Source organism: Chiloscyllium punctatum, chromosome 37 (assembly GCF_047496795.1).
Source record: "Chiloscyllium punctatum isolate Juve2018m chromosome 37, sChiPun1.3, whole genome shotgun sequence".
Classification (NCBI taxonomy): Eukaryota; Metazoa; Chordata; class Chondrichthyes; order Orectolobiformes; family Hemiscylliidae; genus Chiloscyllium; species Chiloscyllium punctatum.
Window position 1 is genome coordinate 41,829,267 of NC_092775.1, and position 27,781 is coordinate 41,857,047.

The 27,781-nt window shown below is 40.2% G+C and overlaps 1 protein-coding gene across 6 annotated transcripts in view; it reads left to right on the forward strand.

Moving 5' to 3' along the window:
• The first annotated feature begins 398 nt into the window (after window positions 1-398).
• znf512b (zinc finger protein 512B) overlaps window positions 399-27,781 on the forward strand; it is a 105,964-nt gene continuing 78,581 nt past the window's right edge. The window contains exons 1-3 of one of the 6 annotated variants that reach the window (XM_072556664.1): window positions 399-960; window positions 13,098-13,223; window positions 17,744-17,891. In XM_072556664.1, the coding sequence (XP_072412765.1) occupies window positions 13,149-13,223; window positions 17,744-17,891 (223 nt within the window). In that variant the 5' untranslated portion in view covers window positions 399-960; window positions 13,098-13,148. Of the gene's footprint in view, window positions 961-10,190; window positions 10,296-13,097; window positions 13,224-17,743; window positions 17,892-27,781 lie in introns of those variants that run through there. The other 5 variants (XM_072556658.1, XM_072556660.1, XM_072556659.1 and 2 more) reach the window with 5 other exon arrangements.

Sequence of the window (27,781 nt, forward strand, 5' to 3'; positions counted from 1 at the left end):
TGCATCCCAAACTAGGATATTTAATTTTTGTTAAAATCGTTTTGTAAATTACAACTTGTTTCCCAATGACTATCTGGATTGTTCTCTACTTTGCGAATGAATAATACTTACTCTATCTCGACAGGAAAACTTGTATACAGATCATAAAAAATAAATCATACATTAGTTACACATTAATTTATTCCAAGACCATTTCAACACAATTGGAATGCTAATAACTGACTAGATGTAGAGCAAACTGCACCGTTTTCAGGCCAGGATATTACTTCGTGGTTCATATTATGTAGCATATGGCACGTTAACTTTCAAACTGCTGAAAGTCTTTCACGTTGTCTTTCAGTTCAAATCAAAACATGATTTTCAAAAGTAGTTGCTCAGATTAAACAAGGAAACGTGAAACTACAAAGAACATTCCGTCCCGAAGAGATTTTTCTACTTTATCTTGGACATAAATTGGGCTGATCAGGAGTTGTCAATATGCGTTTTCGAATCTCAGCGCAAGTTTTATTGTAAAATATTCTGAGATACTCGGGGCCATGTTCTTCAAGCAACGGTGTTGTTTTTTGGAAAAACAAATAGTTTTAGTCGAGTTTGGACAATGTAAAAGCAGCTGCAGATAGTATTGCATAAACACGAAGTTACATTTGTGAAGAAGGCGGGGGCAGTTCTTCTGTAGTTTCCACTTGGGCTGCGGATCCTATTTATGCAATGATATTCGGATGGAAGTATGTAATCTGTCGTCTGTTTTTGGCAGGCACGAAGCAGACATTTGCAGCGTTGGAAATGCAGATTTGCTGCTTGTGCTGGAACTTGAAAATCGTGCAGCATTAAATAGTAACGCGAGAGTTGAAACTTACCTCCTCACTGTACAACTGTCAAAGGACAAGTGGGATCGCGCATGACCCAGGAATAGAGTCTACTGTAAGGCCCTGAAGATAATAATCTAACCAGAAATTTAAGGTAAGACGCCCGACTCTGTCAGGGCCTCACTTCCCTTTGGCAGCCGCCTCGTATTTTCCATCTTTTCCTTTGCTTTTACTCTTCCGATTGTCGATCGATCGGGACAACTTCAGGCGATGTAAAATGTTTTTCTGCCTCTTTTTTACGCGGCCAGCTCTGAGTTCTCCTGCTTCTTTAAAATGTCGCCATTTTGCCTCAGTGATACCGCAAGCTCATCTTGCTGCCGAGCTGGAGAAACAATGTTGCAGCGTTTGCAATTGTTACATTGTGCATGTCGGCGAGTTGAAGGAGGAAGTCGGCGCTTTGTATGTTAATGAAGGAAGGTGAGAGGTTCGAACCCGGGGGACAATGTCGGAACTTCTTGTGGGTTTTCTCTTTTTTTTTAACTGGGAGCGCGCTGCCTCGGCGCGCGTGCACGCCAGGATTCCATGTTGCGGGGTGGCGCGTGCCCGCCGATCGCGGTGTGGGGGGAGCGCGCGCTCGTGACCACGAGCATGGACGCGCGTTCCCGTATTGTTTCTCTCCCCCCCCACCACCAACTCCATCACCACCACCACCACTGCTGGAACGCCCCACCAAATGGGCATCTGTCTATTCGAGGCGAGTCACTGGGCATGAGGTTTTCCTTCCGTGTCTTGTACTTGGATGGAGTTCTTTACACATCGGGCTGTGGTGGGAAGGAAAGCCAACCCACTCGAGTTTTGCGGTCTTGTTTTGGTCTGGCTGGAATGCCATTCCCAGTGTGTGCCAGAGTCCACATTGTATCGCCAGTGCCCCGAGAGCAGCCCTGCTCTCAGAAGGCGACCTGGTCACTCGGGTGAAACGGAGATTGAATAGAGGTGTTCAGAATTAAGTTATGGGGTGGGGGTCTCGATGGAGTGGAGGAGGAGATCCTGATTCCTCTGGCAAGTGGATCAGTGATGTTTAAAATCAACCAAAGAACTGAAAGAGAGCTGAGACTTTTTCCACTCTGAGGGTTGTTATGCCAACTGAAGGGATGATGGGCGCAGGTTCGGTCGAAACTTTTAGACGGCAGTTGGATATCTATTTAGAGAGGACCAATTTGCAGGCTACTGAGAGGGCGGGGCGAGGCAGCGATGCGATCAAATTAGATAATACTCAGTATTGGATGAGACATCACATACTGAATGGCCTTCTATTGTAAGCTTGTTTGATTAGTAACTTTGACAAACAAGTGCCCACAATAAATCTCACAGTTCATTATTAAAAAAATGGCAGTGTATTAAAGAATGAATAAAGTCCAGATCAGTAAAGAAGGTTTGAAAGTAAAAGAATATGAGGGGTTTCAAACAGTCTGTTACAGGTAGATAACTGACAAGTGAAGGTGCTGAGCTTATTGGGTCCAAGAGCTAAAGGTTCTTCAGTGTTTGTGGGAACATAAGTTGATGACTTCAGTTTCGCAAAGGAGTTGTGGCTGAAAATCACAACTAGGTGGTGACAGATTTGAGTTGAGAGGCAACACTGTGAATGTCAGTGAGAATGAAAGGCTTATGTGGTGCCTTGCATAGCACTCAGGACATCTCAAAGCAAAGTTACTGTTCTGCAGAATCATAGAACAATACTGTAAGAGGAAGCAATTCAGCCCATCATTGCCAGTGCTGACCCTATAATAAAGATATCCAAAATAGTCCCAGTCCTCTGCTCTTCTATAATTTTCCTCCTTCATTTATTTAGCCAATGTCCTTTAGAAAGCTACTCTTGAAACCACTCCACCATTTGAGGCATGTATTCCAGATCAAACAAGTTGCTATGTATTAACTGATTCCTCATGCTTGGTCTTAGGCAATCACTTTTCTGTATGTCCTGTAGGTACTGAACCATCTCTGAACAATTTATCTTTTTTACCTCTTTCAAAATTATTCATTAATTTGCATGCTTCAATCAATCCTCTCAATCTTTGCTATTCAAAGGAGAAAACAAAAGCCTTCACTAGTCTTTCCACACAATTGAAAATTGTCCTCCCCAGTTCCATGTCTTCTGTATTTCTGTGTCTCTTCTCATTAAAACCTCAGTATCTTTCTTGAGGTGTGGTGACCAGACTCAGATGAGGTCTGACGAGTGTTTTTTTCTCTTGAAGAATGTTCAGCATAACTTCCTTGCTTTGTACTCTTTTCCTTTTAATAAGTCAAGGATAGCTTCAAGACAAAATATAGCTTCAGATATATATTTCAGAAGCAAAAGCTATCTTGACTTATTCTGTCACTTTCAAAGATCTCTCCACTTCTGCACAACCTTTAAAATTGTGCTATTTAGTTAATATTGCTTCTCACTTTTGCAAACAAAATATATCAATTCATAGTTCTTTATATGGCATTTGCCTTGCCTACCCATTTGACCAGTGTGCTTATGTTCTCCTGAATTAAATTTTTATTCTCCACACTTGCTACTAAATTTGTGAATTTAGTGATAATTGAAGATTTTGAAATTATACTGTGTTGCACAAGTCCTGATCATTACTGTTTCTAATACTGACCCTGGGGATGTATTCCCACTTGCATTCTTGAAAACTAATTGTTCACAACTAAACTATACTTTCTGTCCCTTATTTAATTCTATATCCAAGGCTGCCATTGTTGCTTTTCTTTGGGCTTCAGTTTTGCAAAACGTATGTGGCATTTTGCAAAACGACTTTTGGAAATCTGTAGACAGAATATCAAGCACAAAAACATCATGATGTTTCTACATTCCATTGAAAATCTTGAATTTATACACATTAAGTTGAATATGTTCTGAACTACCTACTCTTCAAAATTTGAAATATATTTTTGTTTAAATCAATATTTGGTCAATATTATTAAATTTTATTTTAATAAAAGAACAAAACTAATAACAATTAAAAAAGAAAACCATCTCCAACTGTTGGACATTTTATAACATTATCAGAAAATGTGACATTATTTCACAATAAAACCCTTTGATTGTCACTTTGTACTGTTACTTTGCAAAGAAGTGATTATTGAATACCTTCAATTACTCCACCTCTCCAGCTAACATCCTCAGCTCTTTGACAAACCAATTATTATCCTGAAATGCTTACCACACTCATCAACTATCTTCAGCTGGACCCTACCTAGTTACAGATACATTGAGAAGCTTCTGACTACACACTTTCCTCCCAGAAATTGTGAAAGAACCTCCTAATGAAATTGAGTATTTCGAATAAGTTATTAAAGGGATGCACAGAGGATTGTCTCTGGATGTTATTTGCATGGACGTCCACTAGGAATTCAATAAATGCCTTCACAAGAAACTGTATTAGTTAGAGCTGAAGTGCATAGAATTATGAGAAATCAGTGACCTGGTTAAGGACCTCTTGTAATGCAGTGGTAGAATGCCCATCTCTGAGCCAGAAAACCTGGGTTCAAGTCCCACCTGCTCCAGAGGAGTGTGTAATAACATCTCTGAACAGATTGATTAAAAAAAACAATTACCTGATTAAGACACTTGTGGTACAATGGTAACGACCCTGCCTCTAGACCAGGAGACCCAAGGTTCAAATCTCTCCTACTTCAGAGATGTGTAATAATATCTCTGAAAAGGTTGGTTGGAAAAAATATCTCAATAAACTTGTTAAGACACTAGTGGTACAGTGGTATATCCCTTATTTGAGCTTCGGAGGCTTGGGTTCAAATCCGCTAAGCGAAAGTGAAGTCTGCAAGTGCTGAAGATTAAGTGGTGCTGGAAATGCACAGCAGGTCAGGCAGCATCCAAGGAGCAGGAAAAATCATGAGGCTTGACCTGTTATGCATTTCCAGCACCACTCTAATTTTGGGTACAAATCCCACCTGCACCAACAGGTTGATTAAAAATGTTAATAACCTGGTTAGTGGATGAGCTGATAGCAAGAAATGGGTAGAAGTTATAATGGGCAGGATGGTAACATTCTGCTAAGATTTGTGTTGGGCAACAACTATTAATTATACTTTTTAATAAGCTCGATGACATAACTCACAATCATGCATCCAAGAGCCAGTACTGCAAAAATGTGGTCCAAAGTATGATCTCATAAGCATCATTGAGATGAATGACCATTTAATTTATTTTTGATTATGTTGGTTGAGAGAACATTGAATTCAGCTTTTGATCAAATGCTACCATAAAATTACTAAATGCAAACAAACATTTCATCTGAAAGCAACAGTTCCAACAATAGGGAATTCATCATTGCTGTATTATAATGTTAACTTAAATTGTGCAATAAGATCATGCAATGGTGCTTGAGCCCACAAGTCTCTAGCTAACTGTATAAATGCTTGCCCACTGCTTACAGATGCTTCTGCCAAGGAACTTACAAATAAACAATGAAAAGGATGAAATCCTGAGTTAAAGAAGAGGCATGGTCAAGACAGGATTAATCACAAGGATAGTGTAGTAACTATGGTATGATAGGCAGGAATGTAACCATGGAAGAGCAGTGTGAGAGTGAGGGACTGTGGAAGAGGACATATTTGTGGAAGATGATGAGATCCGTGGTGTTGACCAAAAAAAAAACTCTGGCTAAGGACAAAAAACAATGGCCACAATCACATAGGTAGCTGTTTGTGACAGTGACCGATGTAGTTTCAGTAAAAAAATGAAGTGGAGTACATCAAAGTAATGAGATATTCAAAGCAATCAAAATGTTCTCTGCCTTTAAAGAAATACAAGAGTAAAGGTGGAATGATGATTGGAAAGAACAGGGAAACAGCAATTTTTTTTAAGAGATGGGTTGACGTCAACAAATTTGAATAATCAAAGGATCATAATTTAAATAACTCCACAGAGGTCAGTATCCTGTTACCAAGTCACCCTTTATTTACATGTGGAGAGTTGTTGACATTGATCCAGGTCTCTCAGAGTGAACAGGATGTCTGACACTCCTTTTTTTTAATGGGGAAAAAGGGCAGCAAGTCTCCTTTTTTTATTTTATTAATAAGTACAGTTTACAGACAATAAACATTAACAGCTGTATACAGAGAAACAGCAATTTACAAGGGAGAGGAGCGGCAAAGCCAAACCCCGACACGCCTGCTCTTCTCTGTCAGCCAGGGCTCCCTGGTTGGACCAAATTAACAACCCTAATCAGGGAACTCATATTCTGTGGGGTCCATCTGGCTGACTTTGATACCATGATTGCAATCCTGCTCCTCTGAGTCCGAGGAGATAAGCTGGTTCTTTATTTTGTAGCTCCTCCTGGACATTTTATTCCTGGGTCAGATTCTTCCAACTCTGCCTCAGATACTAGCAGTGTGTAATACTCAGTAGCTCAGTCGCACCCGGAGCTTCTCTTCTTCGGGCAGTAAAGACATTGAGGCAGCAACATCCGCCATGTCTATCTCAGATTCCGAGATTTCTTCAACATTTGATGGAGAGGGAGAACCCATGAAGTCCAGAACAGTCAGAAATGCAGTCAAGGAGCTGGGCATGTTTTGCTCCTGCACCATTTGGGAGTTTGCAGCTTTCATTTGGCCAATATACTTGTTCAGGACTAACACACCCACCTGAACTTTATAAGTCACTGGACCTAACCTTGTGTTGAGGAGAAAGTGAGGACTGCAGATGTTGGAGATCAGAGCTGAAAATGTGTTGCTGGAAAAGCGCAGCAGGTCAGGCAGCATCCAAGGAGCAGGAGAATCGACGTTTCGGGCATGAGCCATTCCTGAAGAAGGACTCATGCCCGAAACGTCGATTCTCCTGCTCCTTGGATGCTGCCTGACCAGCTGCGCTTTTCCAGCAACACATTTTCAGCTCTAACCTTGTGTTGACCCAGACAAGGCGATTCCCATGGTTCCTACACCAAATTTCGTGCCCTGAAGTACACAGTCTCCCTTGATAAGAGGAATCTTGTGTGTGGTACTGACGTTTCTGAGGCCATTTCACCCTTCCCCCAGATCTGAGAAGATCAGATTTAACCTGATGTGCAATCTTCTCCCCAAAAGCAACTCTGCTGGAACTATTTCTGCAGTTGCATGAGGGGATGGACTTAAAATCAAACAGGAACTGGGACCGTTTAGTATCATGAATGAAGCTGTAGGCTGTTTCTCTTAAGCCTGCCTTCAAAGTTTGGATTCCTCTTTCTGCCAGACCATTGGATGATGGATAGTATGGAGCTGTCCATATATACCATTTGACTTTCCCTGCTGGTAAACAATGGCCTGTTGTCTGTGACCAACACTTCCTGGAGTCTATGTGTTACAGTAAATGCTCATAGTTTTTCAGTCGTCTTCCCCATATTTGCCCAGCCATTCTCATGACTGTTGATGAGCTACTGGTGGTAGTTTTTGTCCTTGTTGGCAGTCTGGGCACTACCCCACCGGCTATGTCTGCATGCAATCCTGACCATTGTATATAACTTCTTGCTGACATCTTTCTTTTGGAAATCCGGGTATGATCCTGGTTGAGTTCAGCCAGCATCTCACAGCGACCTTTGCTCAGGACAGTCACTGTTGCTCCTCATAATAATACGCCATCCTCTACTGTGACCTGGTCTCTCTGGGTCCTGGAAGGTTTCAGTTCTGGTTATGACAGCACTTTGGTTTCCCCAGTAACCCCCCAGCTGATTTTGTTTTTCCAGGACTGGATCTTTCTGCATCCAAAGTCTGATATTGTGAACTGTGACTGGAAGTGTGTCTAGAAAATTTAAAACATCACAAACGCTTGCACCACCATTAGTATATCTGCCAGCGGGAGGAGGTCCAATGTGTCTACATTTTCCCAGATGGTGTTCCAACTTGTAATTATATACACTTAGTATTAGAAGCAGTTGCTGAATTCGGCCTGAAGCTGTTGCCCTTTTCTTCTTTCAGTAGATCTAGTAACATTTTATGGTCCATTATTATTACAGATTTATGTCCGTAAATTTATTGGTGGAACATTCGGACTCCAAATATGATCACCAAACTTTCCTTCTTGATCTGAGCGACTATACAGCCTGCATTAGCCAAAGTCCAGGATGTGTACGCTAATGGGCGTTCCTCTCCATTGGGCCAGCTATGAGCTATTAACATCCTGATGCTGTATGGGGAGGCATTGCATGTTATTACCAGATCTTGCTTGGGATCATAGTGTGCCAGCGCCTTAGAGGATGATAGCTATTTCTTGAATTCCCTGAAAGATATGGCTTGGTTATGTGACCATTTCCAAGGCTGATCCTCTTCAAAGAGTTGATGCAAAGTTGCAGGGATAAAAGCCAGGTTACGTATGAACTTTCTGTAATAATTCACCAGCTCAAAGAACGACCTAATCTCCGATACAGACATCGCAGCCAGGTCACCTTTGATCACCATCACTTTATCTTCTAAAGGGTGTAACCTGGTCTTGTTGATTCTGTAGTTGAAGTAGGTCACTTGGGGTGCCTGGAACACACATTTCTCTCTTTATCAGGCATATGCCTGCCTGGGAAAAATATCTAGGCACTATGCCCAAAGTCTCTAAGTGCTCCTTATTGGTCTTCCCTGTTATTAGTATTTCAAACAGATAAATGGCGACCTTGTAAAATGTTCTCAATCATCTGCTGAAAAATGGCACATACTGATCGTGCTCCAATAGGCAGTCGTATATTGGTATGAACCCTTATTTGTATTAATTGTAGCATACTTCTGGGAATCCTCATCTAATTGCAGTTGCGAGTACGCATGGCTCACATCTAGCTTCATGAAGGAGTGCCTCCCTGCCAATTTTGCATATAAATCCTCTGTATGTTATGTAAGTGGACTCTTCAGGGAGTGCATTCTCTTGTATACTGGCCTATGAGTTCTCTTACTCAGTTTCAGTCCAATAGGCCTCTTTTGCTGTCTCAAGTCCAGATAATGGCAGCAACTACAATGGCTTGCTGGCCTGGATCCTGCAGAAAATGTTAGCTGTTTTGCTGAGACTGGGCTTTCTTTTGGGGTTTTTCTGTGGGTTGACCTAAAGCCCCTGTGATCAGAATATGTCCTGAGTATGACTATGCAATTGCCTTCGCTCAAGTGGTATTTCCTCAAGCTCAGTTGGCCTGGTGAGGGTGACCACTCCCATTGGAATACCCTGCAACTCATATGTTCCACTTGTTGCATTTTCCAATGACAAAGCCTGTTGTAGTGCCTTTTTGAAATCCACTTGGTCTTCAGCTAAAAGGAGCTTTTGCATGGTTACATCAGTTAAAAATCACACAACACCAGGTTATAATCCAACAAGTTTATTTGGAAGCACTAGCTCTCGGAGCAATGCTCCTTCATCAGGTGGTTGTGGAGTATCAGATCATAAGCTCCACATCATGGTTACATCATTAATCCCACCTATCAGACAGTCTCTCCACATCTCATTAAGGGTTGAAAAAAAGTCACTTGCCTCTTGCAATTATCTTAACCTGATTAAAAATCCTGATACAGCTTCCCTGGTTCTCGAGTTGCCTCGTAAAACTGATCATGTCACAGAATTAGAGGAGACTTGGACTCGTAATATTCCTTAACTAAATCTGTCAAACTTTGGAAGGTATCTGGTGTCTCAGGAGACATTAGGCTCCTAATAACTGAACAAGCTGTGGGTCCACAAGCTGTCAGAAGAATTACACATTGCTTTTCATCTGCCCCAATGTTATCTGCCCTGAAAAATATCACATTCTTTCCACATACTGGGCCCAGTCTTTGATGGCAGGGTCAAATGAGTCAAAATAATAGCATAATGCCAGAAATTCACACACCCAACTCAAAAATGACTGTTGTGAGCAACTTTCTTCAGAAGTGCGCTTTTCTCTCATTGCCACTGAAATAACTCCACAGAGGCCGGTATCTCATCACCAAGTCATCCCTTATGTACATGTGACACTCAGAGCCAGCTTTCAAAGTGAGCAGAATCTTTGACACTCCTGTTCTCATGTCAGCCAGGGTTTCCTGATTGGACTAGATTAACAGGCCCAATCAAAGTACTCATGTTCTATGACATTCACCTCGGTGACCTTGTTACAATTACTACAATAGTCAGGTTGGAAGCAGGTTTATATCAACAAGGATTGGGTTAAACTATACTTTGCCTTGATTTCATGGGCTGAATTTTTGTCTCCCGATGGAATTGGATTACAAAACACTGATGAGCTTTTTTGCTGAAAAAAGAATCGTTTCCCTTTCCTGATCCATTTTTGTGTGGTCTTTTTGTGGACAGGGAAGGCCTGAAGTATAAAATGTACACAAACCTAATCTGAGATCAGTGTTCTGACAATGATGGGAAAATCCCTTTTCCTTTCAGTCACAATTTGCATTTGCTAGTGTGAGTTTTCGAAGCCCTAAAATAATACACCTCCATGGAGAGTTTGTGACCAATGCAAGAGCCCTCCTGAAGTATCATGACTGTTCTAAAAGGTATGGATAAAATTGTTTGACACTTTGAAATGTCATTATGAGATTCTGTATTGTAATGTATTTCCAATTCTGGGATCCATCTTAGGGATCTGTTCCTGCAAACTATGTTGACCATTGCATTCACCGTCAATGCCTAAATGTCATCATGCAGTATGGTAGCTTTTCCAGTGGAGAAAGTGCCATAAGGCTTCCAAAATATTTGAAATTGCCCTATTAGCCTCTGCAGTCATATTTGATCCAAGATTGAAACTTTTAAAGCAGTAATAACAAAATATGCCTTTGATATAGTTTCTTATTTGTTTATGGATGTGATAGGTACTTAAATAATTAGGAATTCTTTTCACTGGACTATGTTTCTCTCTTTCCAGTGTAAATATAAGTGTGTTTGTGTACAGGGTTTTATTTGATTGAAGAAATTAATTCTCTGACAGTGATTTAAAAATAATTCCCGTTGTTATTGCACGGCTTCTGAGGACTTTATATTGTGCATACTGTGAAGGATATTTTGGATTTATGGGGGTGATGGTGCATAGGGTTTCATGGAGGTAAGTGGGGATGTGAGGGATGTAAGGATTTGCATGGGTGATTTAATGAAACATAAGTTCTCTGAGGTGCACAGCATGAGGGGCTGTGGTGGGAACTGAGGTGCGCTTTCAGAGATAAGGGCTGTGCCAAGTAACTGGCCCAACTCTATACTCACATTCCTCATTAACTCTATTGTAGATCACAAAATGCACTTATTCTCAATAATTGAGATTTCTCATATTCAAAATGAGTATTTTTAAGGCTGTGTTCACATAATAAAAAAGTGTATTTAGTGAATTACCTTACGCATTTTATTTAGTCGTAGAGTCATAGAGATGTAAAGCATGGAAACAGGACCCTTCAGTCCGACCCATCCATGCCGTCCAGATATACCAACCCAGTCTAGCCCCACCTGCCAGCACCTGGCCCATATTCCTCCAAACCATTCCTGTTTTTTACCCATCCAAATACCTTTTAAATGTTGCAATTGTACTAGCCTCCACCACTTCCTCTGGCAGCTCATTCCATACACGTACCACATTCTGCGTGAAAAAGTTGCCCCTTAGGTCTCTTTTATATCTTTCCTCTCTCACCCTAAACCTATACCCCCATCCAGGAAAAAGACTTTGTCCATGCCCCTAATGATTTTATAAACCTCTATAAGGTCACCCCTCACCTCTGATGCTCCAGGGAAAACAGCCCCAGCCTATTCAACCTCTCCCTATAGCTCAACTCCTCCAACCCTGGCAACACCCTTGTAAATTTTTTCTGAACCCTTTCACATTTCACAATATCTTTCTGATAGGAAGGAGACCAGAATTGCATGCAATGTTCCAACAGTGGCCTAACCAATGTCCTGTACAGCTGCAATATGACCTCCCAACTCCTGTACTCAATACTCTGACCAATAAAGAAAAGCATACCAAACATCTTCTTCACTATCCTATCTACCTGTGACTCCACTTTCAAGGAGCTATGAACCTGCACTCCAAGGTCTCTTTGTTCAACAACACTCCCTAGAACCTTAGCATTAAGTGTATTAAGTCATTCATTAAAATTTTTACTTCAAGTTATTAGGTTTCCATCACCCCAAAAAACTCTGCTATGGCCTTTTATACCCCATCACCAGCAATTCCACCCCCCTCACCCAAACATGCCCAACCCCCACCTGGTAATCATGACCTATTTAGAGTGAAATGTTTTTACTTCCCAGCAAAGGAAACTTTCCTTCTTTCTTTTGCATGCAATGGTTATTTGCACCTTGGATGATGATTTTCATGCCAATGTTACAGTTCTGGAGCTCCTCTGACTGACTGTCCAGCCTCTACAACCTGCTCATTGGCCTTAATGGGAGAGCAAGCACGTCTCCTGACTACAAATTGATGTTTCCTGCACAGACCATGTAGGGACCCTGAAATCCTCTGGGAATCCTGACCCTAAAACACAGTTCTATCCTAATAACTATTGTATTTTTGAACATAATTCACAACAACATAGCCTCTATAGTGCTCCAGGCAATAATAAAATCTTGTTGCCAATGGTTTAATAAAGATTTTACCTAAGATGTTTTTAAAAAAAAAACAAAGCATCCAAATATTGAGGGGGGCTTCTGTTTATTCGGGACTTGCTTGGATCTACAGAAATACCTGAAACTACTAAAAACAATGAAATATAATACAGCAGTGGGTGTTATGTAGGTAAGCATGGAAGCCATTTTGCATTCAAAAGAATCTCCTAAATAGCAATAATGAATGATCAGTTAATCTGTTTTTGATAGTGTCAGTTAAAGAAATAATACTGGCAGCGACTTGAAGCAAGCTCTTGCTCTTCAAATTGAGTCATTATATTTCTGATGTCTCACGGTAGCACTGCAACAAACAATGAGTCCTCTATTTGACCTCTCATTCAAAATTGAAGTACTTTCCATGAATTGCATTGAAATGTTGATCCACTTTATGTTCTGTGGTGGAGTTTGAAACCACAGTTTCTGGTTTCGGAGGAAGAGTGTTACCCGCAAAGCAAAACTGGCACGTCCAGTTATTGGAAGTGTACAAATTCACAAACGTGTTTGAGAAAAGACTTAATTTAAAAAAACCTAGAAAAAAAGAAATTTAGGAAGCATGTGACATTTTCAAGATACTGTAACTGTCTAGTTGGACAGCCGTTGTTTTTGGTACACTTCTGCATGTTTGCATTGTGGAAAAGTTAAACAAAAATTAAGTGTTTCTGGAAGCAATATTAGGTGGTAATGCCTGACACATTTTTGTTGCCTTACAGAAATGGCAGATTCCAGTGCTGCTGGAAAGGTTCGTGGAAGTAAAGGACACAATGTTAAGGGACTTGGTGATCGGAGTAAAGCAAAAGCGACTAAAGTTAAAACATCTACTGACGCAATTACATTTGGTATGAACTGTGGTTTTTATTTTCTTTTTGTATGTACTTTCCCGTTTTCCTGCATCTTCCATCTCCGCTTCCAAAACCCCACAAACCACCACTCTACCACTGAATACACTAAAGACAAAATGAATTAAAAGTAATTCATATGTTTACTCATTGCTCAATGCAACAGATTTTTGTACACTGTAATAAATGTTCTTAAAGAGACTTGTGAAGAGTGGTTATAAAATAAGCTGTAAGAAAATGTGATATAGAAAGATTATTTTTAGCTGATTTTCCAAAAGAAAAAAAGCAATCTTTTAAACAATCCATATTAGATTTTGGTTGTGGTAGAATAGAAAATATCCATAGAGAAACAACAGGTCAGAGTTTATCATTTCAAAGTAAAAGCAGCAAAATGCTGCAAAGAAGCAAATTCTTTACTTAGCTCCACTGTTGGAGCCATTATCAGTTAAAGACTGAACATGATGAAAATAGTAAAGACTTAATTAAAAATTATATGCTTTTTCAGTAACTCATTGCCTAGCCAGAAATCAGAGGTCATACATTTACAGTTTATAACTTAAATTAAATATTGGGAACACTAAAGCCATTATTTCTGATCCCTGCTCTACACTCCATTCCCTAGCAATCAACTCCATCCCTCTTCCTGCAACACTCTGAGATAAAGTTGGATCTTTTTGCAAACTTTAATTATATTTGACTATGAAGTGAGCTTCTGACCTTAAATTCATATCATTGCATTTCCGTAACATGCTTATTCCACCCCAATCTCAGCTCAGCAGCTCAGAAATAATCATTCAAGACTCTAAACTTGACTATTTGGATGCACCTCTGGCTGGTCTTCCACATTCTGACTTCATAAACTTGAGGTTAGCTAAAACTCTACTGCCTTGCCTTAATTTTGAATCAAGTTCTATTCACCTGCTACACCTATGATTGAGCAGCTGTGTCTCCGAGAGAAGAAATGTTTTGATTTAAAAATTTGAATCCTCCATAGTCACACCTTCCCTATCCATATATTCTCCTCAAGCTTCACACATCCTTGCGCTATCAGTACTGTTCTCATTCTAGCATCTTGTGTTTCCCCAATTTTAATTGATTCAGAATTGGTGATTCTGCTTTCCGTTGCCTAAAGATCAAGCTCTGGAATATACTCCAAGTTCATCTATGTCTCTTTACCTCACTTTCCTCCATTATGACACTCCTTAAAACCTATGTCTTTGACCAACTTTCTAGGTATTTGATCTGATATCTTCCCATGTTGCTTAATGTCATATTTTAGTTTATAACGTTTCTGTAACTCATCTTGGGATATTTTATTATGATAAATGCACTATACAAGTATAAGTTGTTATAACATTCTGTCTGTTATGATCCTAGTTCTGATACCAGAATGAATTCTGGCTTGATTGATTGATTGTAAGTTTAATTTTGCAAATGGTTATCTTGATGGTTAGTCACTAACCATATTTGTACGAAGGCTGTCAATGTCCTTTAGTAAAAGACTACCACTTTATTGTACAAAAGAAAATATAACCAAGAGAATTATATATGAAAGTTTAGAAAGATCTTAAGATAAACAGCAAAACAGTGTTTCAATTTGTTTCCTTGTAATTCTCAATTCCACTGAAGTATATTAAGCATAGGAAATGAAGCATAATTCCACTCTTATATTATGTATTGAAGAGTTGAATAAGTATTCCAGGCTGATCCCAGGAACTCCCAAACTCCCAAATGCTGCCGAAAACCTTAGGCTAATTTCATGATGCCCTCCTCTGTCCACTTGTGACATTATTCACAAGCCTGTATAATGGGAATACTTAATAAATGTAATTTAGAGGGAAATTAAAGAAATGGTATAATCATAGAGTACAGGAGGAAGTCATTTGACAGTTTGTATTTTACAAACTTTTCAGTAATAATAAACACTTATTCCACTCTCCTCACTCTTTCATCATAGACCTATAAAGTTTTCCAATCAAGTATTCATCAAATTCCCTCTTGAGTGTTATTATTGAACCTGCTACCACTTCAAGCAGTTCATTTCAAATCCGGACTATTCACTATAAAACAACATGTTTCCTCATATCATCTCTGGTTCTCTTGCCACCACCTTGAGTCAGTGCTTTCTGGTTACTGACTCTTCTGCCATTAGAAACAGTTTTCCTTCCATACTCTTTCAAAACAGTTAAATATTTTGAGCATCTCAAACAAATTTCCCCTACTTCAATTTTCTCCAGTTTTTCCATGTAATAACTGTTCTTCATCCTGGTACAATTTTATTAAGTCTCTTTTCACTTTCATAATGGCCTGGTTAGCTTAACTTATGTGTAGCACTCAGAATTGAACACACTACTCTAATTAAGGCCTATAGTGATCATAAAAGTATGACATAATATCCTTGCTTTTGTACTCCATACCTCTATGAATAATGTTGAGCATCTCACCTGCTTTTTTAACAGCCTTCTAAACTTGTCCTGTGCCTGCAAAGATTTGCATAAACATATCCACCAGATCCTACACTCTTTTTTTATAACTATAATTTGTTTCATATTAAATTTCTTCATTCTTCAAAATGTATTACACTATTACGCTTGTTTGCATTAATTGCCATCTGTCAAGTGTCTGCCAATATCACCAGCTCATCCTATAATTTCTCAGATTCTATTGCTGTCCTCCCATAGTTTTCCTGATTACAGAGTTTAATGTCAGTTGCAAAACTTAAAATGATGCTCAATACACCCAAGTCTAGGTAACTGATGTAGAAAAATGACTTAACACCCAAGAACATGATCCTAATACTCAACCTGGGGAATACTCTGGATGTAGGTTTGCTCGTGAGCTGGAAGGTTCATTTTCATACGTTTCGTCACCATACTAGGTAACATTTTCAGTGAGCCTCTGGATGAAGCACTGTTGATAATTCCTGCTTTCTATTTGTGTTTCGGTTTCTTTGGGTTGGTGATGTTATTCGCTGTGGTGATGTCATTTCCTGTTCTTTTTCTCAGGGGGTGGTAAATCGGATCCAAGTCAATGTGTTTATTGATATAGTTCCGGTTGGAATGCCATGCTTCCAAGAACTCTATCAACAAATACACTGAATTGGACCCAATTTACCACCCCCTGAGAAAAAGAACAGGAAATGACATCACCAACCCAAAAATATAAATAGAAATCAGGAATTATTAACAGTGCTTCGTCTGGTGGTTCACTGAAGATGTTATCTAGTGTGGTGGCGAAACATCTGAAAATGAACCTTCCAGCTCAGCGAGCAAACCTACATCCAGAACATCAACCTGAGCTACAAATCCTCCCAAAACTGGGGAATACTTTTGAACACCTTTTCCTTGTCTTAAAAACAGACGTGCAACACTTTACCTCTGCTTTCAGTCCTTTAGCAAATTTTGCGTTTAAGCTACCACTGTTCTTTTAATCCTATGAGCTTCAGTTTGCTAACTTGTCTGTTACATAGTATTATGTCAAATGGCTTTTGAAATCCATGCGCATATCAACTGTATTACTGTCATCAGCTCATCAAACTTCTCTGTTACTCCATTAAAGAACTCAATCAAATTTGTCAACTTGCTTTATACAATATTATCCTAACTTTCATTTATTAGCCATATTTTTTCTAAATGCCATTTTATTATTGGATTATTGTCTCCAAATGTTTCCCCATCAAGTTGCAGATCATTGCAGAAAGAACAGTGTTTTTGGACAAAATAGTTTGCTGAATGATAACCTACTGTGCTAAAAGATTCCAATGGGGGTAAAAGTGGATAGCTCCAAAATTGGAAAAGGGATTCATGGTACATAATTACTCCACACCTGTTCAAAGTGATGAACAAGCAGCATGCAGACTGTAGTCCTGAACAGACTGCAGAGTGGCTGCGCATCTCAGCATGAGGCCCCATGTCCATGCAAAGTTATCACTATTTAAAGCTAGCTTGCTCTATTTAATACCAATGCATTCTGGCTACAATGAGGTCTAAAATTGCCTGAGGAAGAAGGGTCGACATGGAGAAAGATACAGAAATGACACCGCGAGGTTCTCAAAAACTATATCAGAGGCATTGATGCAGGAGGTTGACAGGAAGAGAGACCGATTGCCTTCCCTCAGGGTGCTGGAAGCTACCAAGACTGCTCCTGAGAAGGTAGTGGAATAGATGGCTGTGGTGACCAATCCCACCAGAGTGACCCAGAGGACCTGGATGCAGAGCTGCAAGAAAGTGACCCCAGACAACTGATCAAGTGAATGTATCCTTCCATGCCATATGCTACCACTGCACCACTAACTTCACACTCTCTTTTCAAAACACCCGCTTCATTTGCCAATCACTAGCCTATATTTGCCTCAATTCAAAACTCAAATTCATGTGTTTCATCTCACCCTCATACCTTTAGCAGTGGCAGAACTGCATACATATTCACAACTTGCACATGCTGCCAACCATTTAACTGTGGCAGACATATCAACCAAACATGGAAGTGCACTCACTGACACATTTCCCTCTCTTTTTCAGGACAGGGTGGTAGTGGCAGCACCAAACCAGTGGGGAGCAGGCATGGCTGCATGCCCAAAAACCCATGGAGGAGAAGTGCTGGGAATATTTGGAGTGACCATCACTGAGGCCATGGCCAGTGGTGTAGATGAAGCCATCAAGGATGACGGTATGCTCCTGCCTAACGCACCTTCTCAAATCCCATTTCACTCTCATACTGCAATCTGTTACAATGCAGTGCTTGCAGCCCATTCTTTTCTGTGTGGAAGTTTTGGCCAACTCCATGAAAACATTTACAGACTCAAGCATGAAGCACAATCTGATGGCCAATGTTTCAGCTTACATTGTAGCACAAGCAGAAACCTCCAATGTTTGAGTGTTGCAGTGGAAGCTTAGACTAATTTCTTGAAGTCGCAGCTTGCCATTTATACCCAAATTAGTGCAATACAGGCTTCAAGTGCCAGTGCTTACAGGTACATGGGATTTCACAGCAGTTCAGCAGACAATGCTGAAGCACTGATTGGAGAAATGGCTGTGTCTCCATGGAGCACAAACTTTCTATTCTGCCTCAAGATGACACCATTCGGGAACCCACTGCTGCCACTCCACCAGGATAGCTGTCTTCTCACCAGCTGTTATAGTCTGCTGTCATTCACACTGAAGTGATGCAGGCTGAAACTGGGCCTTGAGGGCATCTTGCAAGGTGAACTGCCATCTTCACTCATTGAAAGTCAGCAGTCATCCACAAGGCATGCTGTACTTACTAGGAACATTGTGAAAGAACATTTGACCCAATAAAAGGCACCTGCAATCAGACATGAAGGGAATGCAAATGATTGGTTGAGTAGTGTGTGGGGTATTGGTGGACACAATTGTTATGGAATAGTCACTTTATTGTGGCTTTTATTTCACAATTTTGGCCACCAGATGCAATGCTTGTCTGCCGGGGAGATAGTAATGTGAGGAAATGTTAAACATTAGCAATCTAGGGTTTAGTTCAGGGATCTGGAGTCTTAAGATATACTCACAGTCTATCTGGAACATGGATGTGTTGGCTGCATCTTCCCTTCTTACTTCTATTCCTGAAGTGCTTGGAGGTGGCAAATATTCTGGCAACAGGGTCTTCCTGCAAGTGGCTCAACATCAAAACCATTGTTTTATCAGCCCCATGGTCTGCTCCATTACATTTTTCATTGCATCATTGCTTTTGTTATAATACTGCTGGCTACATGCGCTGGGCATGTGGAAGAGAGTCATCACTCATCTAGACAGAATAGCCCTTGTTGCCAAGCAGACACTTTGGTTCAATCTGATGGTGACAAGGTTGCTGAAACAATGGAAGGGTGCAAGATAAATGAATCATGATTGCTGCCAGGAAGGAGAGCATTCATAAACCTGATTGTGAGCACTTCATGCAACTATGTATTGAGAAAGTGATACCCTTTGGATTTTTAGTATATCTCACCATTGAGATCCAATACCCACAAAACCACATGTGATTAGAGACAAAAAAAACCTGCAGATGCTGGAATCCAAAATAGACAGACAGGAGGCTGGAAGAACACAGCAGAAAGTGGAGAAGTCGATGTTTTAGGCGTAACCCTTATGTGAGCAGTTGGTAGTGAGGTCAAGCCATGTATGCTTTCCTCTTATTTCTCTCTGTTTAGGGAGCAGTCAATGAAGTTTCCACTCCAAGGATGACTGAATTTTTAATGCCATAATGGATGGTAAACAGCCAGATGTTTGTGCCAGCCCAGATAGATCCATTGATGAAAAAAGAATCTGAGGACCACTGACAGCACCCTAAGACTTACTTACTTACTTACAATCCAAGAAGTGGAACAGTTTGTGTCTGCCTCCATAGTGAATCTCATTCACTTGCCTTGGTGCAAGTAGAATAGGTGCTCTCTGAAGCCCCTCAATACATATTTCTATTTTCTGCAGAGAGCGCTCCTCCTGCCAGCTCTGCAAGCAGTGTTTCATTTTGCCGATGATCTCCATGTTCCTTTGATGCAGCAACCTAACATTAGGGCCAAAAGATCAATTCTGATGCCTCCTGCAGCAATTACCAGTCCCTGCAAACTTTACCAACTTCTTACAACTCCTTCCAAAATATAGCCAGCGATAGATAAGTAACTTGTAAATCAAATGCTGCTGCCTTTACTTAACTCTGACATTGGATTTTTCATGTTGCTGAACACACGATGAGGTGTACATATTTAAATGAGGGTCTCACTGACAGGTGTAAGGTCAAGAAATGATTGATCAGGCATCTGATCAGCACTATATGCCAAAGTCACAATTTATTACTCTCTGAACTTCTATTGCACAGACTTTACATTGGAGTCTGTGCCCTCAGTGTTCAAAGTCGGAAGTCAGATGACACCAGGTTATAGTCCAACAGGTTTATTGGAAATCATAAGCTTTTGGCACACTGCCCCTTTGTCAGGGGAAGTGACACTTCACCTGATGAAGAGGCAGCTGTCAGAAAGCTTGTGATTTCAAATAAACCTGTTGGTCCATAACCTGGTGTAGTCTGACCTCTGACCTTGTCCACCCCAGTCTAACGTCGATACCTCCATATCATGGCTACCATCTGCAATGTTCAACATAGGTCATTCTAAACGTAGTTGAGAAAGCCATTTTTCTCCTTAACTGATACTCTTACCACCAAAACAACAAGAGCTATTGACTTAGCTTTGTGGCCTATCATCCAATGAAAAGAGTTTGGCTATGTTTATGAGCATTGTTACTAATACATAATGATTGGTTTTCCATGACATTTTCAGCATGCTCTCATCCTGTTTCCCCATTGCTGTGTCTGTATCCATTTTACCTGGACAGCCACTGAAAAGGGTGCTCAACTAATCTTCATCATAATTTTAGATAATTAAGTTGGGTTCAGCAACGTCAGTAGTGCCTCCAGATTCCACACAGCTAACCTAAGCCATTATTGCTCTGTCTTCTTATCCTTATCTACTATAGATGAAATAATCTACCTTAATCAATTTTAATTGCTCTACCATCGATTGAAATAATTTTGAGCTACCTGAGACCTAAGCTGTAGAATTTCCTCCCTAAACCTCTCTGCCTTTGTACTTCTCTTTCCTTCTTTTCAATGAGAGAGACTAAAGACAATTAGCCTGTATTCTCTAGAGTTTAGAAGAATGAAAGTGATCTAATTGCAACTTACAAATTCTGAAGTGGCTACTAGACACAGCAGCTGCAAAAAGGATGTTTCCCCTGGCTGGGATCTTGAGAACCAGGGGAAACAGTTTCAGAGTGAAGAGCAAGCCAATTTCTTCATTCCAGAGGGTAGTGACTCTTTAAATTCTCTACCTTAGCAGACTATGGAAGCACAGTTATTGAGTCTGTTCAAGATATGAATTAATAGGTTTCTTGATACTAATGACCAACAGGTAGGGGTATATAAATAAAATCTTGTGTTGAAATAGATGATCAGGAAAGATTTAAAATGGCAGGAGCAGGCTTAACTTGCTGAATGGCCTACTCTTGCCCTGATGTTATTTTGTTAAAACCTATTTCTTTGACCACGCTTTTGAATGAATGAATGCATGAATTGAATTTATTGTCACGTGTACTCGAGGCACAGTGAAAAGCTTTGTCTTGCGAGCAATACAGGCAGATCACGTAGATAGTAAATAATAGGTAAACAGCGGCAAAAATAAAAACACAGGTACAGGCGAATGTTAAGAGTTTGTGCGTCCATTCAGTTTTTACCCTATTGTTGTTAGAATACTGTAACGAAACCAACTGGTGCATGTGTTCAGGCTTCTGTACCTTTTCCCGGATGGTAGAGGTTGTAGAAAAACATTGCCAGGGTGGGTTGGATCTTTGAGAATGTTGGCGGCCTTTCCTTGGATGCGGGCCTAGTAGATGGATTCTATGGATGGGAGGTTGGCCTTTGTGATTGTCCGGGCTGAGATCGCCACTCTCTGTAACCATCTCTGATCTTGAATGGTATAGTTGCCATACCAGGTACTGGTATCTCCAGACAGAATACTCTCGATGGCGCACCTATAAAAATTGGCAAGGGTATTCACTGTCATGCCAAATTTCCTCAGCTGCCTGAGGAAGAAGACACATTGTTGGGCCTTTGAAACCAGTGCATCCACATGAAGAGTCCAAGAAAGCTTGTTGTTGATGACCACTCCCAGGAACTTGACACTGTCCACTCATTCCACCTCTGTGCTGTGTAGGGGTGGGGGTATGAGTAATATCCCCACCGAAAATCAATAATGAATTCTTTAGTTTCGCTGACATTGAGAGCTAGGTTGTTCTCAGCGCACCATTTTTCCAAGTCTTCCACCTCCTGTCTGTAGTCTGTTTCGTCGCCATCTGAGATTCGACCAACTACGGTGGTGTCATCAGTGAATTTGTAAATGGCATTAGTCTGGTATTTTGTGAGGTAGTCATGGGCGTACAGTGAGTACAGTAGGGTGCTGAGTGTTGAGTGTTAGTGATGATGAAATATTTTCCCTAATCTTCACTGATTGTGGCCTGTGGGTCAGGAAGCTGAGGATCCAGTTGCCGAGAGTGGGGTTTAGTCTGAGATCACTAAGTTTATAATCGGTCTCGAGGGGATAATAATGTTGAAAGCTGAACTGTAGTCAAGTAGTCAATTGTAGTCAAGATAACTTGGTTATCTGCTGTAATATCACCTATGTGTTTTATTGTCATATTATGTTTTATGACACTTTGTGAAACACCTAGAGTTTTGTTTTGTTATGTTAAAAGTACTATAAAGATCTTTGTTCTAGTTTAATCACTTGGTAATGTAAGCTTTGGCACAATATATCTTCTTTCAACATTATTATGGATTAGATTGCTAAGATTTCACAATATAGATATATTATATGCTCTACTATGTACGTACATTTTGTTTCCTTTGAATTATTGCGAGTTATTCAGCTTTGTAATAATGTATACTGGTAACATTAATATTCTTCTAACAAGCTTTGCAGCAGTATTTTGAACTACACTAGTGACAAAATATATTTCTTTATAAATTACCAATAGCAGTTTATTTAATCTAAATGCATCAGCAATAATCATGCAAAACCACTTGTTGAGCAGTAAACGAGGCACTTAATGAGCTACAATCTCTAAAACATTGTTAATGTTTCTGAATAGTGAACAATTTTTGTAAGTAATGGCTTGACAGTGAGGAAGAAAAAGAGTAGGTGCTCAAAAGGAATAAAATGGCAGAGTGCAATAAAATGAAGCATGGGTGAATTATCTATTGGTTATGTTCTTGCTGGTTACACCGTTCACAAGATTAAATAGGTTACTACTAATTGTAGCTAGCAAGAAAAATATGCATCTCAGACTAGCTGATGCATGTGTGAAAACAAAGCCACGATGTAGCCTAATTAAGGATACAAAAGATTGACTGCCAGTTTTTTTTTACTGGGATTGGGGTCCATCAATCAAGCCACTTAAAAGTGATGGGAACAGATCAATGGTTCAAGACTTTCATGTCAAATAGAAATATCCCATGGGGCCACTTGCAGCAAATGTCTGGTATTTGTTTATAAATAGGAAAATGTGATTTTGAAGTCTCCTAATGATAATCTAGTTACAGAATAAATCATTTTTGATGTCTTTTTCATTTGGGAAATCTTCAAGGAACTTGGATCTACATGTTTGGAAACATTGCACGGCAGCACTTAGTCTGGATCCATCAATGTGATGAGGCCAGTAAATAGCCGTTTAAATAGAGAATCACGTTTAAAGTTCTTATTTAATGTTGAACATCATCATAAGAAAGAAAGTCTGTCATTTTGATAGTTAAACGAGTTTAGTGAAGTTTATATTACGTAAATATACTGTTTATGCTCTGTATTGTACATTTACCTGTTTAATGGTCAGTAAATCTTTCTGGTCTCAGTCAGCATCTGATCGACCATATACTCTACCATGAAGATAAGGAACCCATCTCGCAGCATGTCATGTATTCCAGAAACTCAGTGATGAGAGTTTTGTGTTTAATTCCCAGGGTAATTTGTAGGCAAAACAATGTTAGTGATGCTGAATCTGAGAAAGTAGCATTACAATCCTAATATGTAATGCAAGGTTGAAAATTATACAAAACAGATAATGTTAATACCTGGAGTTGCTATGCTTTAATGTTTGGCTGCATAGATTCATCATATTTGTAATTTTTTGTTATTTTGCACTGTTAAGAAATCAAGTGACAAATCATAGAGAAACTATAAGCACATTTTACAGAAAAAAAATCAAAATTTGGTTTGTTCTTTTTTTGAATATTTTAGACTGCCAAATTGAAACTCAATTTAAAAACTTACTGAAGGGGGTAATGTTAACAGCTTGGATTTTGTTCACAACAGGGAAGAAACCGATTTTGCTGGTCACCTCACTTACAAATTGCCAAAGCCTTTTCACTGGCATGAGTGTGGAGATTTGGATTAATGAGGCATATGTTTTGCTCTGGTATGTCTACAGGGGATCAGTGACATTTGTGAACAAGGAAAACAGTTGTGAGGATTTTTGAACAATCAAATTGAAGATTTCACGTCTGTCGTCTGCAAGGTGTTAGAAAGGATTCTGAGGGATAGGATTTATGACCATCTGGAAGAGCATGGCTTGATTAAATGCAGTCAATACGGCTTTGTGAGGGGCAGGTCATGCCTCACAAACCTTTACGAGTTCTTTGAGGATGTGACTAGAAAAGTTGATGAGGGTCAAGTGTGGATGTGGTGTATATGGACTTCAGCAAGGCATTTGATCAGGTTCCCCATGGTAGGCTCATTCAGAAGGTCAGAAGGAATGGGATTCAGGGGAACATAGCTGTCTGGATACAGAATTGGCTGGCCAACAGAAGATAGAGAGTGGTAGTAGAAGGAAATATTCTGCCTGGAAGTCTGTGGTGAGTGGTGTTCCACAGGGCTCTGTCCTTGGGCCTCTATTGTTTGTAATTTTTATTAATGACTTGGATGAGGGGATTGAAGGATGGGTCAGCAAGTTTGCAGATGACACAAAGGTTGGATGTGTCATTGACAGTATAGAGGGCTGTTGTAGGCTGCAGCGGGACATTGACAGGATGCAGAGATGGGCTGAGAGGTGGCAGATGACGTTCAACCTGGATAAATGAGAGGTGATGCATTTTGGAAGGTTGAATTTGAAAGCTGAGTACAGGATTATGGATAGGAATCTTGGCAATGTGGAGGAACAGAGGGATCTTGGGGTGCAGGTACATAGATCCCTTAAAATGGCCACCCAAGTGGACAGGGTTGTTAAGAAAGCATATGGTGTTTTGGCTTTCATTAACAGGGGTATTGAGTTTAAGAGTCGTGAGATCTTGTTGCAGCTCTATAAAACTTTGGTTAGACCGCACTTGAAATTCTACGTCCAGTTCTGGTCGCCCTATTATAAGAAAATCGTGGATGCTTTGGAGCGGGTTCAGAGGAGGTTTACCAGGGTGCTGCCTGGACTGGAGGGCTTGTCTTATGAGGAGAGGTTGACTGAGCTTGGACTTTTTTCATTGGAGAAGAGGAGGAGAAGAGGGGACCTGGTTGAGGTATATAAGGTAGTGAGAGGCATAGATAGAGTCGATAGCCAGAGACTATTTCCCAGGGCAGAAATGACTAACACGAGGGGTCATAGTTTTAAGCTGGTTGGAGGAAAATATAGAGGGGATGTCAGAGGTGGGTTCTTTACACAGAGAGTTGTGAGAGCATGGAATGCGTTGCCAGCAGCAGTTGTGGAGGCAGGGTCATTGGGGACATTTACGAGACTCCTCGACATGCATCTGGTCACAGAAGTGTGAGGGTGCATACATGAGGATCAGTGGTCAGCACAACATCGTGGGCTGAAGGGCCTGTTCTGTGCTGTACTGTTCTATGTTCTATGTTCTATGTTCTATCTCTGAGATATGCAGAATGCAAATTAGCAAGGAGAAAATTACAAACATTAGTTACATTTGTATCATGGAGAAAAAAACTGGAGTGGATTTTATGGGGTGTTCAAGTTCCCTGCGCTGTCCTAAAAAGTTGAGGTGGTTTTCTGCCAACAACTCTGACGGTAGCCTGGTGGCAAGTGAATGCTTAGAGTATTGCCTTAATTGCTTTGAGGCAAGACTTATGCCCCTTTTCTCAGAAGGATGTCCCACCTTAGAGACCAGCTAGCCAATTGAAATTTCCGTTAGCTTTTAGTACCGGCACTGCCAGTCACAGTAATGGCACTGCTGGGACTACAGGTCCACCCAGCATGCTGATGGCCCCGGTGAGTTCTGGGAGGAGAGTGAAGAGTGTGGGAAGCTAGGTTCAAGAGATTGAGGGAAAATTAAAATGAGGAGTGATCTTGAAGGGCCTTTCTCTACTGAGGCAAGGAAGCATGAACAAAGTTCCCTTCCCTTACCTGACACCAAGCTGTGCAGCTGATGCTTCTGGGCCTTCCACATGGTGTAGGACAACTCCTACCATGAGCAGGATGAAGTCCTTGATTAATTGGCCACCGAACACCTATCTGCCCCTGTAAAATTTTAGACAAATCAGTGGTAAGGCAAGAAAACATCCTTTTGGATTTTACATGCTTCCTCACCTACTGACAGCAGAGCCTAAGTCCAGAACATTTTTGAAAAAAAAATGTGCAGCATTAACTTGCTCCACAGGAAGAAGACTCTAGACCTGTAAATTTCATTTTCAAGACCAGAGAGGTTGTTCAATACTAATCATCACTTATTACAACAATAACACTCACTTAATCCTCAATCAGAGAATCCCTACAGCATGCAAACATGTCATTGATTCCACATCAATCCTCAGAAGAGCATCCCACCCAGACCTACCCTCTCACCCGTAACCCTGCATTTCCCATACCTTACCCACCTAGCCTATACATCCTTGGATACAATGAGCAATTTAGTGTGGCCAATCCCCCTGCTCTGCACATGGTTGGACTATGGACAGAAACCCATGCAGACACAGGGAGAATGTGCAAACTCCACAGACAGTCACCCAAGTCCCTGGCTTTGTGAGCCAGCAGTGCTAACCACTAAGCCCCCGTACTACCCTTGAACTTGCAGTAATTTTTCTAGCCTTTTCATTAAGAACTAGTGTGTAAAGGCCTTACTTTAATGCCATTACAGTGATTCCAGTGCCAAATATATTATTGAGGGATGTAACAGCAGACCCTTTAAGGGAAGAAGGTATTACAGACAGCAACCTCTAGAATTCCACGATCAACTGTGCATGTGCAGATGCTGGAAAATACTTCAGCTTTACCCTAGATTTATAAGGAACACTAATATTTTTGGTATGTTATCTTTCATACCAAAATCCAGCCATTATTCAATGTGACATGGTAAAGTCTGAGATTTTATGTATGGTATTTCACAGATCTATGTTGCAATATTAATGATTAGGTAGGCTAAGCAGAATAGAGATTTCTTGAACCTAAAATCATTAAGATAAAACTCTCATGCAAATAATTTTGGATTACAACAATGGTATGAAAGTTGATGTGGGACTCCAGAAATCTGTAATAGAATCTGGTCAAAGCTGTGCATGGCATTCCAGCACAGTAAAAGAGTGAACAATTTTTCACTGGCATATGTGCAAATTCAAAGCTATTAAGTAGATATTTTTCATTATTAATCACTTCAAACTTCAAATGTTCAGTGATACCTTTGGCTTTGAATTTCAGTGTCTGTGTTCTGAACAATGTACATTCATGACATGATAAAAGCAAATCAGCAAGCTTAGTAAATATTAGCTGCATCTATATAAGCACTTACAATGTTGTTAATATGTTAATAGATTATTTTATTCAGTGTAACTGATGAACTGTTTAACAGTAAAATATAACCTAGGCACCTATAATGATTGTAGAATAGGTCATCAGTGTCTGTGAATTTACAATCACAACTTCCACATTTTAATGCTTTGACCTAATTTGTCCATCTCCATGATATGAGTGCCATTGGTAAGACCAGCATATATTTACCTTGGAAAGGTAAGCTACCTTCTTCACCATTGTAGTTTGTGCAGTCTCATGGTGCTGTTCTGGAAGAATTTC